The sequence below is a fragment of the Acipenser ruthenus genome, chromosome 8, assembly GCF_902713425.1.
Source record: "Acipenser ruthenus chromosome 8, fAciRut3.2 maternal haplotype, whole genome shotgun sequence".
In the NCBI taxonomy this organism is placed as follows: domain Eukaryota; kingdom Metazoa; phylum Chordata; class Actinopteri; order Acipenseriformes; family Acipenseridae; genus Acipenser; species Acipenser ruthenus.
This window is the reverse complement of record NC_081196.1, coordinates 39634679-39647271: the sequence shown is the minus strand read 5'-3', so window position 1 is coordinate 39647271 and position 12593 is coordinate 39634679. Positions and strand designations below refer to the sequence as shown.

The window sequence follows — 12593 nt, the reverse complement described above, 5'->3', positions numbered from 1 at the left end:
TTGTAGCAACATGATGTTCCAAGTGACGACATCCTTTCATGTCATTTCTTTTGTGTTTTAAATAATTACATTTTGAAAGAAGAAAGGGGTGAGGGTATGTTTGTAGAGGGGAGTTTAGAAGCCATAGCACAATATAGCCTATAGTACAATATAGAAACAGTGATTGGAATAGATGAAAGGACGATGTGGCTTTTTCCATGTACTGACAAAGTTACTGAGATTCACTTGATGTTTTCTGTCCGCTTTCACTTGGACATGGTTGGTTGCATTCAGGGGAGTGTTGAACATTGCACATGTCAGGATACTATCCATCATCAAAGACTTTAGACTTTGCAAGCACTGCATCATAACATATCTCATTGGAAAAACACATCTATCAAGGACCCAGTAAATCCAGGCTGTGATGGTTCTTTTGAGCCTTCACTCGCTATGCATCAGTAAACAGTTATGATCCTCTGTGAGGGATACATTTCCTCTCTAACACCAAAAGTACATACGTTTTGTATAAAAAAAATTATATATAAAACGTGCTGTAAATGTAAATTGCAGTTTATACTGCAATTTAAATTACAGTACTTGGAAAACAACACTAACACTACCGTTCTGTAGCATTTCAAGCAGTGAAAAACACATTTAAACAAAAACAACAAACTTACAGCTTGCAACATTGAAACCTACAGTAACTAAAAACGAAAACATAAAGACTATTATACATAATATAAATCGGGAGTGCACTTATGATACAAGCAGTACTGTCAGCTGGCACTTTTACCTTATCAAATGCAATGTTGGCAATGCTACAGTACTGTAACCTTGTTCAGTTAGTTAACAAATAAAAATACATTTTTTGAATGCCTTTTCAACTGGTAAAACCTACAAAAAATAAAGCAACAAAGAAAAATCAGTCGGTTACTTGCACAGTTTAGGAGCTACTGACGTGCGCATTCTCGCCACTTCCTGTTTATTTTGAACCCAGGCGCTTGTCTTGGGATGGATACCGGTATATGAGAGTTAATACCAAGCAATGTTAGTGCTGACGTAACAAACAAATACAGATGGAGTTGGAAAACATGTGTGACGGTTATATGTAGTAATTTATAATGAATCAATCTGTTACAGCGTGACCGACTGCTAATGAGAGTGGCGGATTAATAAGAGGTGGACAAACGGGTGCTGACTGTTCATTGCACGTAATGCTTATGCTTGTCAAAGCGTGAAAATGTCTTCCTGGAAAATAAGTGTGTTTTATTTCTTTTGCATAAAAGGTGAACATTCTTGGAAACATTGTTTTACACTCTTCCGCGTTATTTAGGCCATGTCTTTTCATGGTATAGTGAGTCCTGACAGCTTTGAAAGCTTTACACAACTATACAACCTCATTCCTCCACAATTTCAAACATTAAAACTTTTAAGAAATTAAGTAAACTCATTCATCAGTGCCTCTTATATGAGATAAAGTGTATTTGTCTAATTTGTTGTGAAGTCATTTTAAACATTATTCTGAGCCACGTTCAGAATTGAGACAAATTAACCAGTGAGGAGCAGTTCAATTCTGCAAGCTGTAAGTGGGTGTGATGTCTGAAACTTCTGATGAAGGCATTAGATAACGTGTGTCCTCTTAACCTAGTTTCTTATACGTTTTTACCTAACATTTTAGTAGGACGGGAACACACAGCCTTTTGCCAGACTTGTCTTTTGTTCTTATCAAGCTTTAGCTAACAGTAGTTCAGGCTCCTTTTCAAAAGGGCTGCTTCTCTCAGTCTCTTTTGAAGACACAATTTTCATTACTGTTGTTTGCTGTCAGCTGTCTTTTTGTCAGCTGCTGCAGGAAATGAGAACATGGCATCTTGCCATTAAAATCTGCTATTGATATCTCTCCCTCAACAATCCCCAGTCCCCTATTTCACGTCGCACACCAATAATAAAATCAGCAGAAGATCTCCCTCGTGGATCTGGGTTTCAAAATGAGTATTGAGAATTAAATGGATTCCTAATTGCGTTCACCTATCTACAGTAATGTTACCAAATGTGTGTGTGAGGGGGGGAGACGGGGGGAGACGGGGGGAGACGGGGGGGGGGGGGGGGGGGGACAGTCACAGCATCACACAGAGATATGTACAGAACAGTTCTCCTCAATTTGCACCTAGGATTTTATTTGTACATGTCTGTGGACACGGTGATAAAACAAAAAGTTGTTAGGTTAGCTTTCTGAGCTTAATCCAACTATACAGTTTTTACATTTTAACTCTTGCGTCTCTGAAATCATCAATTTGCACTGAAGAGTAAACCCTTGTACATGCTTTCTGTCTGAAAGATAGCATTAAAATATGCCAGCAGCATCCCACATAACTTGTTCATCTTCTGTTATAATGGTGCATATATGTATGTATGAGTGTATGTGTGTATGTATGTGTCTATGTATGTATATATGTGTGTAGTTGAGTTTCACTTATCAGCACTGGGGTTGACCTTTGTGTGGGTGGTTACAGGATGTGAGTGAGAGAGGGAGAAGAGTAACAGTAAGTGAAAGCTGCATTGCTTTTTGCTTTTTTTCTCTGTACACCTCTTATTAAAGGGTACATAAGGACAGTTTTATTTTATTGTGTTACATGTTCCCATGTGTTGCTACAGCATGGACGTCTCAGAACTACATTTCCCATCATCCTCACTGGTATATCCATCTCAGTTACATATGTGAGCAGGAGGATGATGGGAAATGTAGTTCTGAGAGGTCCATGTGGGTACATGTGAATCCGTCTTGAGGCAGGGAATGCAATTTTAAAAGTTTTAAAAAGTGGTCAAAATGTACAAATTTTTTTTTTTTTTTTTTAAATACAACAATACACACACCTTACATAAACAGTTGTAGCAACACATGGGAACATGTAACACAATAAAATAAAATGGTCCTTATTACCCTTTAACATGTGCTCTCCCAATAAAGACTTTGGACCCCACTTACAGTATAGTGTGTCAGCAGTCAATATACAAGCCTTTAGTTTTTCATCATTAAGGACCAAGATCCATCACAGTTGAGATTGAGAAGAAATATTAAGATGAATGAATTCCCAGTGCTGGAGAGCACATTGTTACTTCTCAAGTCTTTTACATCCCCCAGTCTGCTACAAAGGGTTCTTAACATTACCAGTATTTGAGCCAAATAAAAAGGCTGTCGCACTCAGCAGAACTATAAAACCTAATCGATTGATTTTGTTTTTAATTGCTGAATCTTGTTTTACTTTAGGTGGTCAGTTTCAGACCTGCAAGCATTGATAAAGTTGAGAGATCAGACCCCCTGCAAAAAAAACATTGTTGAGATTGGTCCAGACATGCCCTTTTATCAGGTTGGATAAATTAGTCAAGATGGATTAAGCGTCTATAAAGCAGCCCTCCTTCCCATGCGTTTGGTTCAAGACAGACAACATGGTTGGTGTTTATAAAATTAGGTGTAATGACATCATCAACTTTTCACACACAGATAAAATTTAAAAAATGTGCCTTGCTGCCACATTCATTCTCTGACCTTTGGCATGTAAAAGCATGACCTCAACTTGTCCTTGGAAACCTGCAGCAGAATTAAGCCCCTTTCACATTGGGTCTGACCCGGTGTCATGTGGGTCGGCTATGCGATTTCACGCTGCTTTTTGAAGAAGCAGGGTCGACCTGGGTGACAAGCAAGTAAATGCAGGTACACAATGCCTCCAGAAGCAACTTGTTACAGACACTTCCATCCAAGCTTCTCTGGATTGAATCATCAGCCCAAATGTTGATTAAAGCAACTGTTTCTTCATCCCTGCTGCAATCTGGCTCATGGTGCGTCTCAATCAACAGAAATACAGCTAAACAGAAATGTTCCTTGCGGAAGTGAAACCAGGCATAGCTGTTTGTTACATTGTCTGCTTAAGAACGCCCATCTTTATCTTGCATGATCCAAGTTAACCCTTTGCAGTCCATTTGTTAAGTGTGCGTCAGGCACGTCAGGTCCAATTTATTTTCACACGCGCAGTTAATTTTAGACGCGCTGTTTAAAAGTATTTTTTTTCCACAGTCAAACGGGTTTAAAAGGCCCTGCATATCAACAAAGCACTCACTAGGCATCTCCAGCCCCGCCCCACCCTTTCGTTCGCTATCGCTTTCACATATGCTAAGAAATAAATAATAATAATAATAGTCGTACATACCGATCAATCATCTCCTGATCACTCGTTTTATCACTCGTCAATAATGCAATCCAAGTCATTATTTTATTACTATAACATCTCAAAAAAGCTCTGCAAATGTCCGTGATAGTCTGTGCGCTGATACAGTAACAGCCATATGAGATACGCCTTTTTTTTATTTTTATCGGCTTGTCTTGGCTCCTGTCGCTTCCACTCTACCATTGAATGGTTTTCTTGGCTTTTTCCGGAGAAAAAACTACTAGAAACCCATTTTTTGCGTTTTTTTGATGATGTCGGACAGGGTCCGACAATGGACCGGATAGGAATAATTGCAATGTCGGACCAGGTCCGACATAGGACTGCATAAAAGCCTGTCAACCCACATCCTGAGGCGGGTCACTGCTGTCCCGGGTACGACCCAGGTACATGGTTTCACACTACGCAGGATTGTGACCCAGGTAGCTAGAACCCGGGTCAGGACCCGGGTAGGAGCGCCATTGTGAAAGGGGCTTTAGAGTTGTCCAGCTTGCACCATAAAGTTGTGACAAACACCCTCTACTGGTAAATTGTGGTAATGCTTCAACATCTCAGCCCAGTTGCTTGAGTTGTCTCTTTCAGCTCTTCCAACAATACATTTTACTAAAATATTAAACTTGCAGAACAATTAACGCAAAATGGAAGAAATGTATTGCCCCCTGCTGGTATGCATATCTGTGGTGGCACCTGCATGTACATATTGTACTACATATATAATGAAACTTGGTTAGGGTAAGTAATTTGAAAGTTTCAGGTTTGATGATGCATGTCTGTCATTCGTACATACTTATCTCACACTTCCATTTTTACATATGCATAAGGAGGATGTCATGCTGATCTGTAGTACATTTTCATGATGCAATTTTGACCCACATGAAATTGCTTTAACATACATAATGTGCCTGGAGAGTGGTTATATTGTCCTTTGATCCCCCTCTTAGTGGCTAGCCACTCTTACTTTATTACACAGCCATATTACATCACAGTCGATGCTTTTGAACATCAAACTAACCAACACCTGCTTTTTAGTGGTTTTACTTCTAACCACAAAGACAGATAGGGGCCTTGAGTACGTGATACAGTTCTACAATACCATTGTGCATTATGTTTGTTCTTTTAACCCTCTCCTAACCTTTGGCAATCAATCCTCCATCTTCATTAGTAATGCAGTAATGACTATTCACTCAGGTGTAACAGAAAAGACCTGTTAGAAACTTGTTTTGTACATAAGTAAAAACTGCTGTGTTGGCCGCACTACATCACATTTTGACCTAGGTTTTACTAAAACTTCAAAGAACACGGAAAAAGATTCTAAAAATTAAGAGCACTTGTTTCAAAACCTGCAATGCCTACTGTACATGACTGCTGTAGGAGAGGTTTGGTAATAGGAAACCGAAAAGCTGTTATTTTAAAATATTTAAAGATTTTCTTTATTTTTTTATTGCAGAATTGAAAAAACTATAAAATATCTTGGAAAGAATGATCCACAACTGTGAATGCTTTCATGGGTCAGAGGGGTTCTATCATAGTCCCTGTCATCCATTCTGACTCATAGGGACAGTAATTAGCAAGCCTGATTACATTTCAAAACAAAGGTGGGGGAAGTACAATTGCAGCTCATAAATATCAATGGCTGAACAAGAGCAGCTGATAAGGTTACAGCAGAATGGACTTGACAGATCAGAGTAAATATTCTCCCGTGCCTCAAATCCCATAATGAATTACTGAACGCATGGGAAACAGATGTCATTCTTTCAGCTTTCCTTGGGTTACAGCCTTAAGGGATTTCTAATTACAGGGCTGGATTAGAACCAGAATTGGCTAAAACTAAACTGAGGCTGTAGATGTAGCTACATGTTTAATGCACATGCTTTATTGTCTTGGATTTGAAAAACATCCTGATAACTGGCGATATATGAACAAATTGTGCTTAGGTTTGACGTACGTCATGGGAGGGTTAAGAATTGCTTGTGTGGGTGACTTGTCTTCACCTGTTGTCAGAGGTTGTGCTACCGTATACTATAGTCTTCCTGTGCTAATAATAGCTTTAAAAACACACACGTTACATACAATGTGTGTATTTGCTTTACCAGTATCTATATCTAAGATCTAAAGATGGAGAGAGTGTACAGTATACAGCAGTGGAATTCCACCACAATTATTTGTATTTTAATATTAGCCAAGGTTTGTTAATGTTCAGTATTATTCTGCATTTTTTGGAGTCCACAAAATGCTAAATATTGCGTACATTAAGTATTATAAAAAAAAAAATCACCACTAGCGATGTTTACCTGCACTATTTTCTTACAAATATGATATCCAGAAAAGGTTATAATATATACAGTATATCCAGTATTGAAAAATGCCTGGCTATAACTTTCATTATGGCATCTTTGTTGCTAACACAATAATTTCCATATCGTGGCCTGCTAAATGCACATTGTATTGTTAACCCTTTACAACCAAGCTTTTTTGACATGGATGTCACCCCACAGCCGAGCATTTTCTGGCTGATTTTGCCACACTGTCTTTAAAGTACTATAGAAAAAAGTTATTTTTATAGTATTTATATTCTACCTTTAGGAGTTATTTTTCCAAAAACAGAACCTTTTTTAAATAAATTATGTTACCTTGGGTACTCTGAGGCTAAAATAAAGGGATTTATTTCACAACATTTAATTATTATACTTAACATAACCAGCCTCACCACACAGTAAAATAGTAAACTGGAATGAAATGTCAGCAGGTTGTATAACAATACAAGTATTAATGAATTAATTAAATATATAAAAATGAGCTTGAATATAAAAAAATAGTTTCATCCCCAACTTCCTGAACATTCAGCAAATGCATCGACATAGCTATTATACAAGTCTAGATGTATGAATAAGATAAAAATATGTATGTTAAAAAAAAAAATTCCCCTAGTTTCAACATTTGATTACTAAGTTATATGTCCATCCACCATACAGATGTATAAGTACAAAGAACAAATATGAATCGTACCGTCTCCTCCTACTTACATCACATTCTGTCTGCGTTTGACATGTATATATCCATATAATAAACGTTGTCACTATCACACTAACATAATGAAAAAAAAAATTCACAGATTATATGAAAATATAATATTTCTAGAATATCACAAATGAATTACTTACATGTATTAGATGTTTTCATTGCCCTTTGAACTAGAAAATACAGAAAGTTTTTGTTGGACCAAAAAAAAAAAAAAAAATGCTCAGTTCAGGCGATCTGGGAATGTGGGTCAGTGAGAGAGTGACAGCTGCAACACCAATCAAAGCCTCTATCTTCAAAGAGAACACCTGTCATTCAAGCTGTGTACATAAACAGAGACAAGTCTGGCAGGTTGGCAAAGGGCTTGACTGTCTCTGTACGAAGTTTGGTGCAGTTTAGTCATGGCATACCGTAGTTGCACAGCTAAGAAGGGGGGCGCGTAGCGTAAAACCAAACCTGGCCGATGCCGACTACCCAAAGATCACTAAATCACCTTGCTCTAGACAGTTGCAAGCCTGTAACATCAGTTAGGTAGTAGGGCCTGTTCTGGTTATTAAGGCAATGTGAATAAAATGAAATGTAATTGTTAGTATGTCTGAAAGAGGTTTAAAACAATACAGCATGTTCTTTTATACATAAGCATGTATTTGCTTTCTTTAAATAATAGAATAACTTACTGTGACTTTTATAGTACTGTTGAAATGTATGTTAAAATCTAGCCTGTGCTGTAGTAAGCAGAAATTATGCTGCATGGAGTCAGAATATTTTTCAGCTTGTCCATGGATTTGGATAATGTGAAGTATGGTACAGACAGTAGATATATTGGAACTTGATTTATTGTATTGTGAAGTGCACAGAGCTATTAAAACATACTTCAGGAAAAACATTATTTAAAATTGGTAAACCCGTGAGGATGTTGAATATTATTTTGCTATATGCTAATTAATCAAGGGTAATCATGGTATGGTCGAGTGTAATGGCCTGTAACATCAGAATTCAGACCTCACAGGAGTCCACATGATTCATTCACTCTGTAGCAGTCGGCATCCCTAATTATGTGTTTTATTTGCGTTACAGGAGACCAATGAAATTGTGGCCATTAAGAAGTTCAAGGACAGTGAAGGTAAGAGGCTCTTCAAACAAAAACAGCAACCAGACATTAACTTTGCGCCATCTGTTGGCAGCTAAATAAAACACACACCTACATCAGATTACAATATACGTTTTTTTAATTAAACATACTATGTTAAGATTTACAAAGCTAAAGCTACTGGAAACAAGTAGACCCATTTTTTTAAATAAATGCATTTATTGGTAGCCAAGTATTGGGTTTTAAAGTTGTGGACAACAACAATTTCAATATTTAGAGTGCCTTCGAGGCATCCAGAAGTGCTGCACTTCAGTGATAAAGGTGAGCTGAGCATGCATAAAAGAAGGACAAGCTCTAAATGTGATTTGACCGTTTCTCCTTTAGAAAGTTCTGCATCAACAAAATAAATGCTGTTCATGTAAAACTGTGTGCCAGCATTGCTGAACAGAGCAATTCTGTAAAATGGAGGTTACCTACAATGTTAATAAAGAGCCCTGCCATGTTCTTGTTTGAGGAAGAAAGAGAGGAAGGAACTTCCAGTTACTCTATGTAATGTCTTCTAAATACAGCCCAGCCTGGTCTCTAAGTCATTCACAATCACTCAGCATCCGCTGGCAGGCAGCCACCACTGGACTGCAAAGCACCAGCACACAGCAGGTCCATTCATGTCATGAATCTTTGTCAGACAATAGGCTATATTCAAGATTTATATCAATAAGTGTTAGGAAAAAAAGCTTTATTTTGATTTTCGACTAGAAAAATGTATTCACTTCTAATCTAATTTGTCAAATAATTGTACTGTTTCTTTTACTACAACTACATTCAGTACCATGTTTTATGGGTATGTATGAAGTATTAATAAGGAAACCATCCAGACATTTACAGTCATTTCAGGTCCATTATCACCAAGTAATGAACCTGGAGTTGTCTACAGTGGTCCTGAAGTATATAATAACGCATAGTCAGAGAATAGAAAGTATTACATTTACCTGGCGGTTCTGTTGCCAGTGATCACAGTTTGCTGTTTTGAAATGTGTCAATAGAAAATGAAGAAGTTAAAGAAACGACGCTGCGGGAGCTTCAGATGCTTCGGACCCTGAAGCAGGAGAACATCGTGGAGCTCAAGGAAGCCTTTCGCAGACGAGGAAAGCTGTACCTGGTCTTCGAGTACGTGGAAAAGGTGAGCGCAGCAGGGTGGTAACAAAGCATTATATACAGTATGTCATAAATATAGCTGAAGGATGTTAGAAAGAAAGTTACAGTCCAACTGAACTGTAACAACCACTGGTTTTTATATTCCAACTGTTATATATGGAAAAGAAAGGGGTCTGTTCAATTGAGCTAAACATTGGCAGAGCTAAATACTATCACCGTTTAAATATTGAAAATAGGAACGCATCTGCTGTTTTACTTAGTTTTATAGACAGAAATAATGTAAAAACCCTGTTACAGGCGTTGCTTTTCAGAAAATCCCAGTTAATTAAATAATCTAAAAGCACTGTTGTAGACATTGCTTTTCACAAAATCCCAGTTATTTAAATTATTTAAATAGTTGTAGTACTTAAAGCCACCATCTTTTAGATCAGTTGCATTTCTCTGTATGTGGAATACTTTCCTTAAATCAGCCTTTGCATCTGCTTAGCAACAAGTGCGATTAACCCGGGCATTGTGTCTTTGGATTTGAAGATTACAAAATGAGATCCGGTAAAATATTCACTCTGTTGTGTTGAATACAAAAAGGTTCTCTAAACACTTGTTGTATAAATATTTGTGTCGATTACTTTCTTGCTAATCCACACAAATAATTGCGTCATACACAATTGGTAAAAATGACACAAAAAAAAAAAACAGCTTACTGTATTCTTCATAACAACAAACATTCATTGTAATTCAGTACGAATTAAAAATGATGATGCAACATAAATTGCAGTGAATTCTTCTAAAACAATTTTACCATCCTGCCAGTCAACCAGGATAGCTTTGACACCATGGAATGTAATGTTTTTAAATGATTATGGATGTGTGTCATATGCACTGTGTTATGCATATTATTAAGGTGTCTTTCTTTTATATTTATTTAGAACATGCTGGAATTGCTAGAAGAATTGCCAAATGGGGCCCCACCTGAGAAAGTTAGAAACTACATCTATCAGTTAATTAAAGCGATCCACTGGTGTCACAAGAATGATATTGTCCACCGAGGTAAGTGAGCTAACGGAAGCTGCTATCAAGTTCAGTGGCTTCAAGAAGAGATGTAGGGATTGGGCGATGTGATTTCACTTGACTTGTTTTATAAAAAACACTCTTGGACTTAAGGTTTAAAATCAACTGTGCTTCTGGAATGTTTTAAAGAAAGAAAGAAAGAAAGAAAAAAGGGGTTTATTATCCGTAGTTAAAATATATCAGGCATATTAAACTGTTTCTGAAAATAGTTTTGACAAGGCAGTGGTCATGCTTGAAATTTGTTTTCTGTGTTTTTGATGCCTTTTATGTGTCTGACAATGCAAGAAGCACCATCTTTAGCTTGGAGGCTGTGTGGTCTAGTGGTTAAAGAAAAGGGCTTGTAAACAGGAGGTCCGTGGTTCAAATCCTGGCTCACTCACTGACTCATTGTGTGACTCTGAGCAAGTCACTTAACCTCCTTGTGCTTTTCGTCTTTTGGGTGTGACGTTGTTGTAAGTGACAGCTGATGCATAGTTCACACACCCTAGTCTCTGTAAGTCACCCTGGATAAAGGCGTCTGCTAAATAAACAAATAATAATAACACATAAATTAATACAGTTGCCATGCACCTCAACCACATGTTAGGTTTGAACCTTCCTGTCATAATAAGGTTGTTGCTGATAACAAGGACCTTGTGTTTTCAATACAAAGCACACTAATATCATCCGCCCACTGTTATTACTGTTCTTATTGCTGCCACGTCTCCTTTTATTGTATGTTTTTGTTTTGCCTCAGATATCAAACCGGAAAATCTTTTAATCAGCCACGATGACATACTGAAGCTGTGCGATTTTGGTAAGAAACGAAAGCTAGATGCCTTTTTACTTTAAAGTGAAGAAGTGAGTTAAAATTCTGTCTACCACTCTCTAATAAAGTGTTCCATGTAGCTGTGTGTCCACCCCTGATACCCCACTAACTACTCAATGGTTGTTAAACAGTTTGTACTGTATATTGTACTGTATATGGGCATTTGAAGCATGTCCAGTAGGGGGCACATGTCTGTAATCTATGCGGACTAGAGGATAAAAATCCTGAGGCAGCTTTCATTGCTTCTCATTTGAGTGTTGTCTTCATTGGAAATAAACTTTTTTTTTTTTTTTTTTGCTTCAGTAGTGCTTTTTAATATGGGCCTGCTGTAGCAATACATTAAACACACATGGACACAGTCAGGAAATCTGTTACTGTGCATAAATAAATATGATACCTGTTAATTAAAGTAGTAAGGAGTTGTGTGTTAAGGTAAAATGATTTATTGTATGAAATACAGTGTCATTCTGAAAAGATATGCTTTTGTTGTAAGTGGTTACTCTGGTGCTTGTTAGAAAATCCTCTGGATGGTTGCAGGGTCAAGAGTGTCCCATGGTAGAAACCCACTTAAAATGCTGGTATCCAAAACCATACTGAGACCATTGTAGCTTGTGTTGACAGGGTGTATATGGGTTATGAAGTCAGATTTCCAAAAGACAAATGAAAACAAATCAATAGTGGAAAAACTAAGAACTACGGTATGTATGATGTCCTTTAACTGAGAGAGGGATTCAGTCAAGTTATAATTGTATGCCACCTGATGGATATTCCCAACCACTGAACCTACAGGTCATTCACATAGTCCTATTTCTCAAGACTGAATATCGTACAACTTATGTAAATGGAATAATCAAATGCATGCCATATTTCTGTTTAAAATATTGGGATGATTTTAAAGCCTCTAATTTCCTTGGGGATATCTGTTCTGCTGCAGAACAGCAACATTACATAACTCCAGCTGCCTAGAAGCTATAGGACATTAGCATATTTTTAGGCCTAATATATTGCAAGATAAACTTTCCAATATTGATCTGGGCTTTAATATATGAACTGTTTTTTCTACAGAGAGCAGTTTACTCTAAAGATGAATGATTATGAATTGCTGTTTAGGGATGTTTGGTGATAATAGTCTTTGTAAATACTGTCGGGTCATTTAAGTGCACTGACAGGGTTTAAGTGACTTCTTACCTCAATGATTTACATATGTGATATCTTTTTTTTTTCTTTTCTTTGAAAGCCCTTAAAACATGCTTTAAAA

General features: G+C 37.3%; 1 protein-coding gene across 4 annotated transcripts in view; it reads left to right on the top strand.

The window, feature by feature from the left end:
* Positions 1-12593, top strand: part of LOC117407125 (cyclin-dependent kinase-like 5) — an 86346-nt gene that overhangs the window by 48499 nt on the left and 25254 nt on the right. For all 4 annotated transcript variants that reach the window (XM_034011783.3, XM_059028942.1, XM_034011782.3 and 1 more), the window contains exons 4-7: positions 8292-8337; positions 9348-9484; positions 10386-10506; positions 11264-11323. In XM_034011783.3, coding sequence (XP_033867674.1) covers positions 8292-8337; positions 9348-9484; positions 10386-10506; positions 11264-11323 — 364 coding nt within the window. The remainder of the gene's footprint in view (positions 1-8291; positions 8338-9347; positions 9485-10385; positions 10507-11263; positions 11324-12593) is intronic.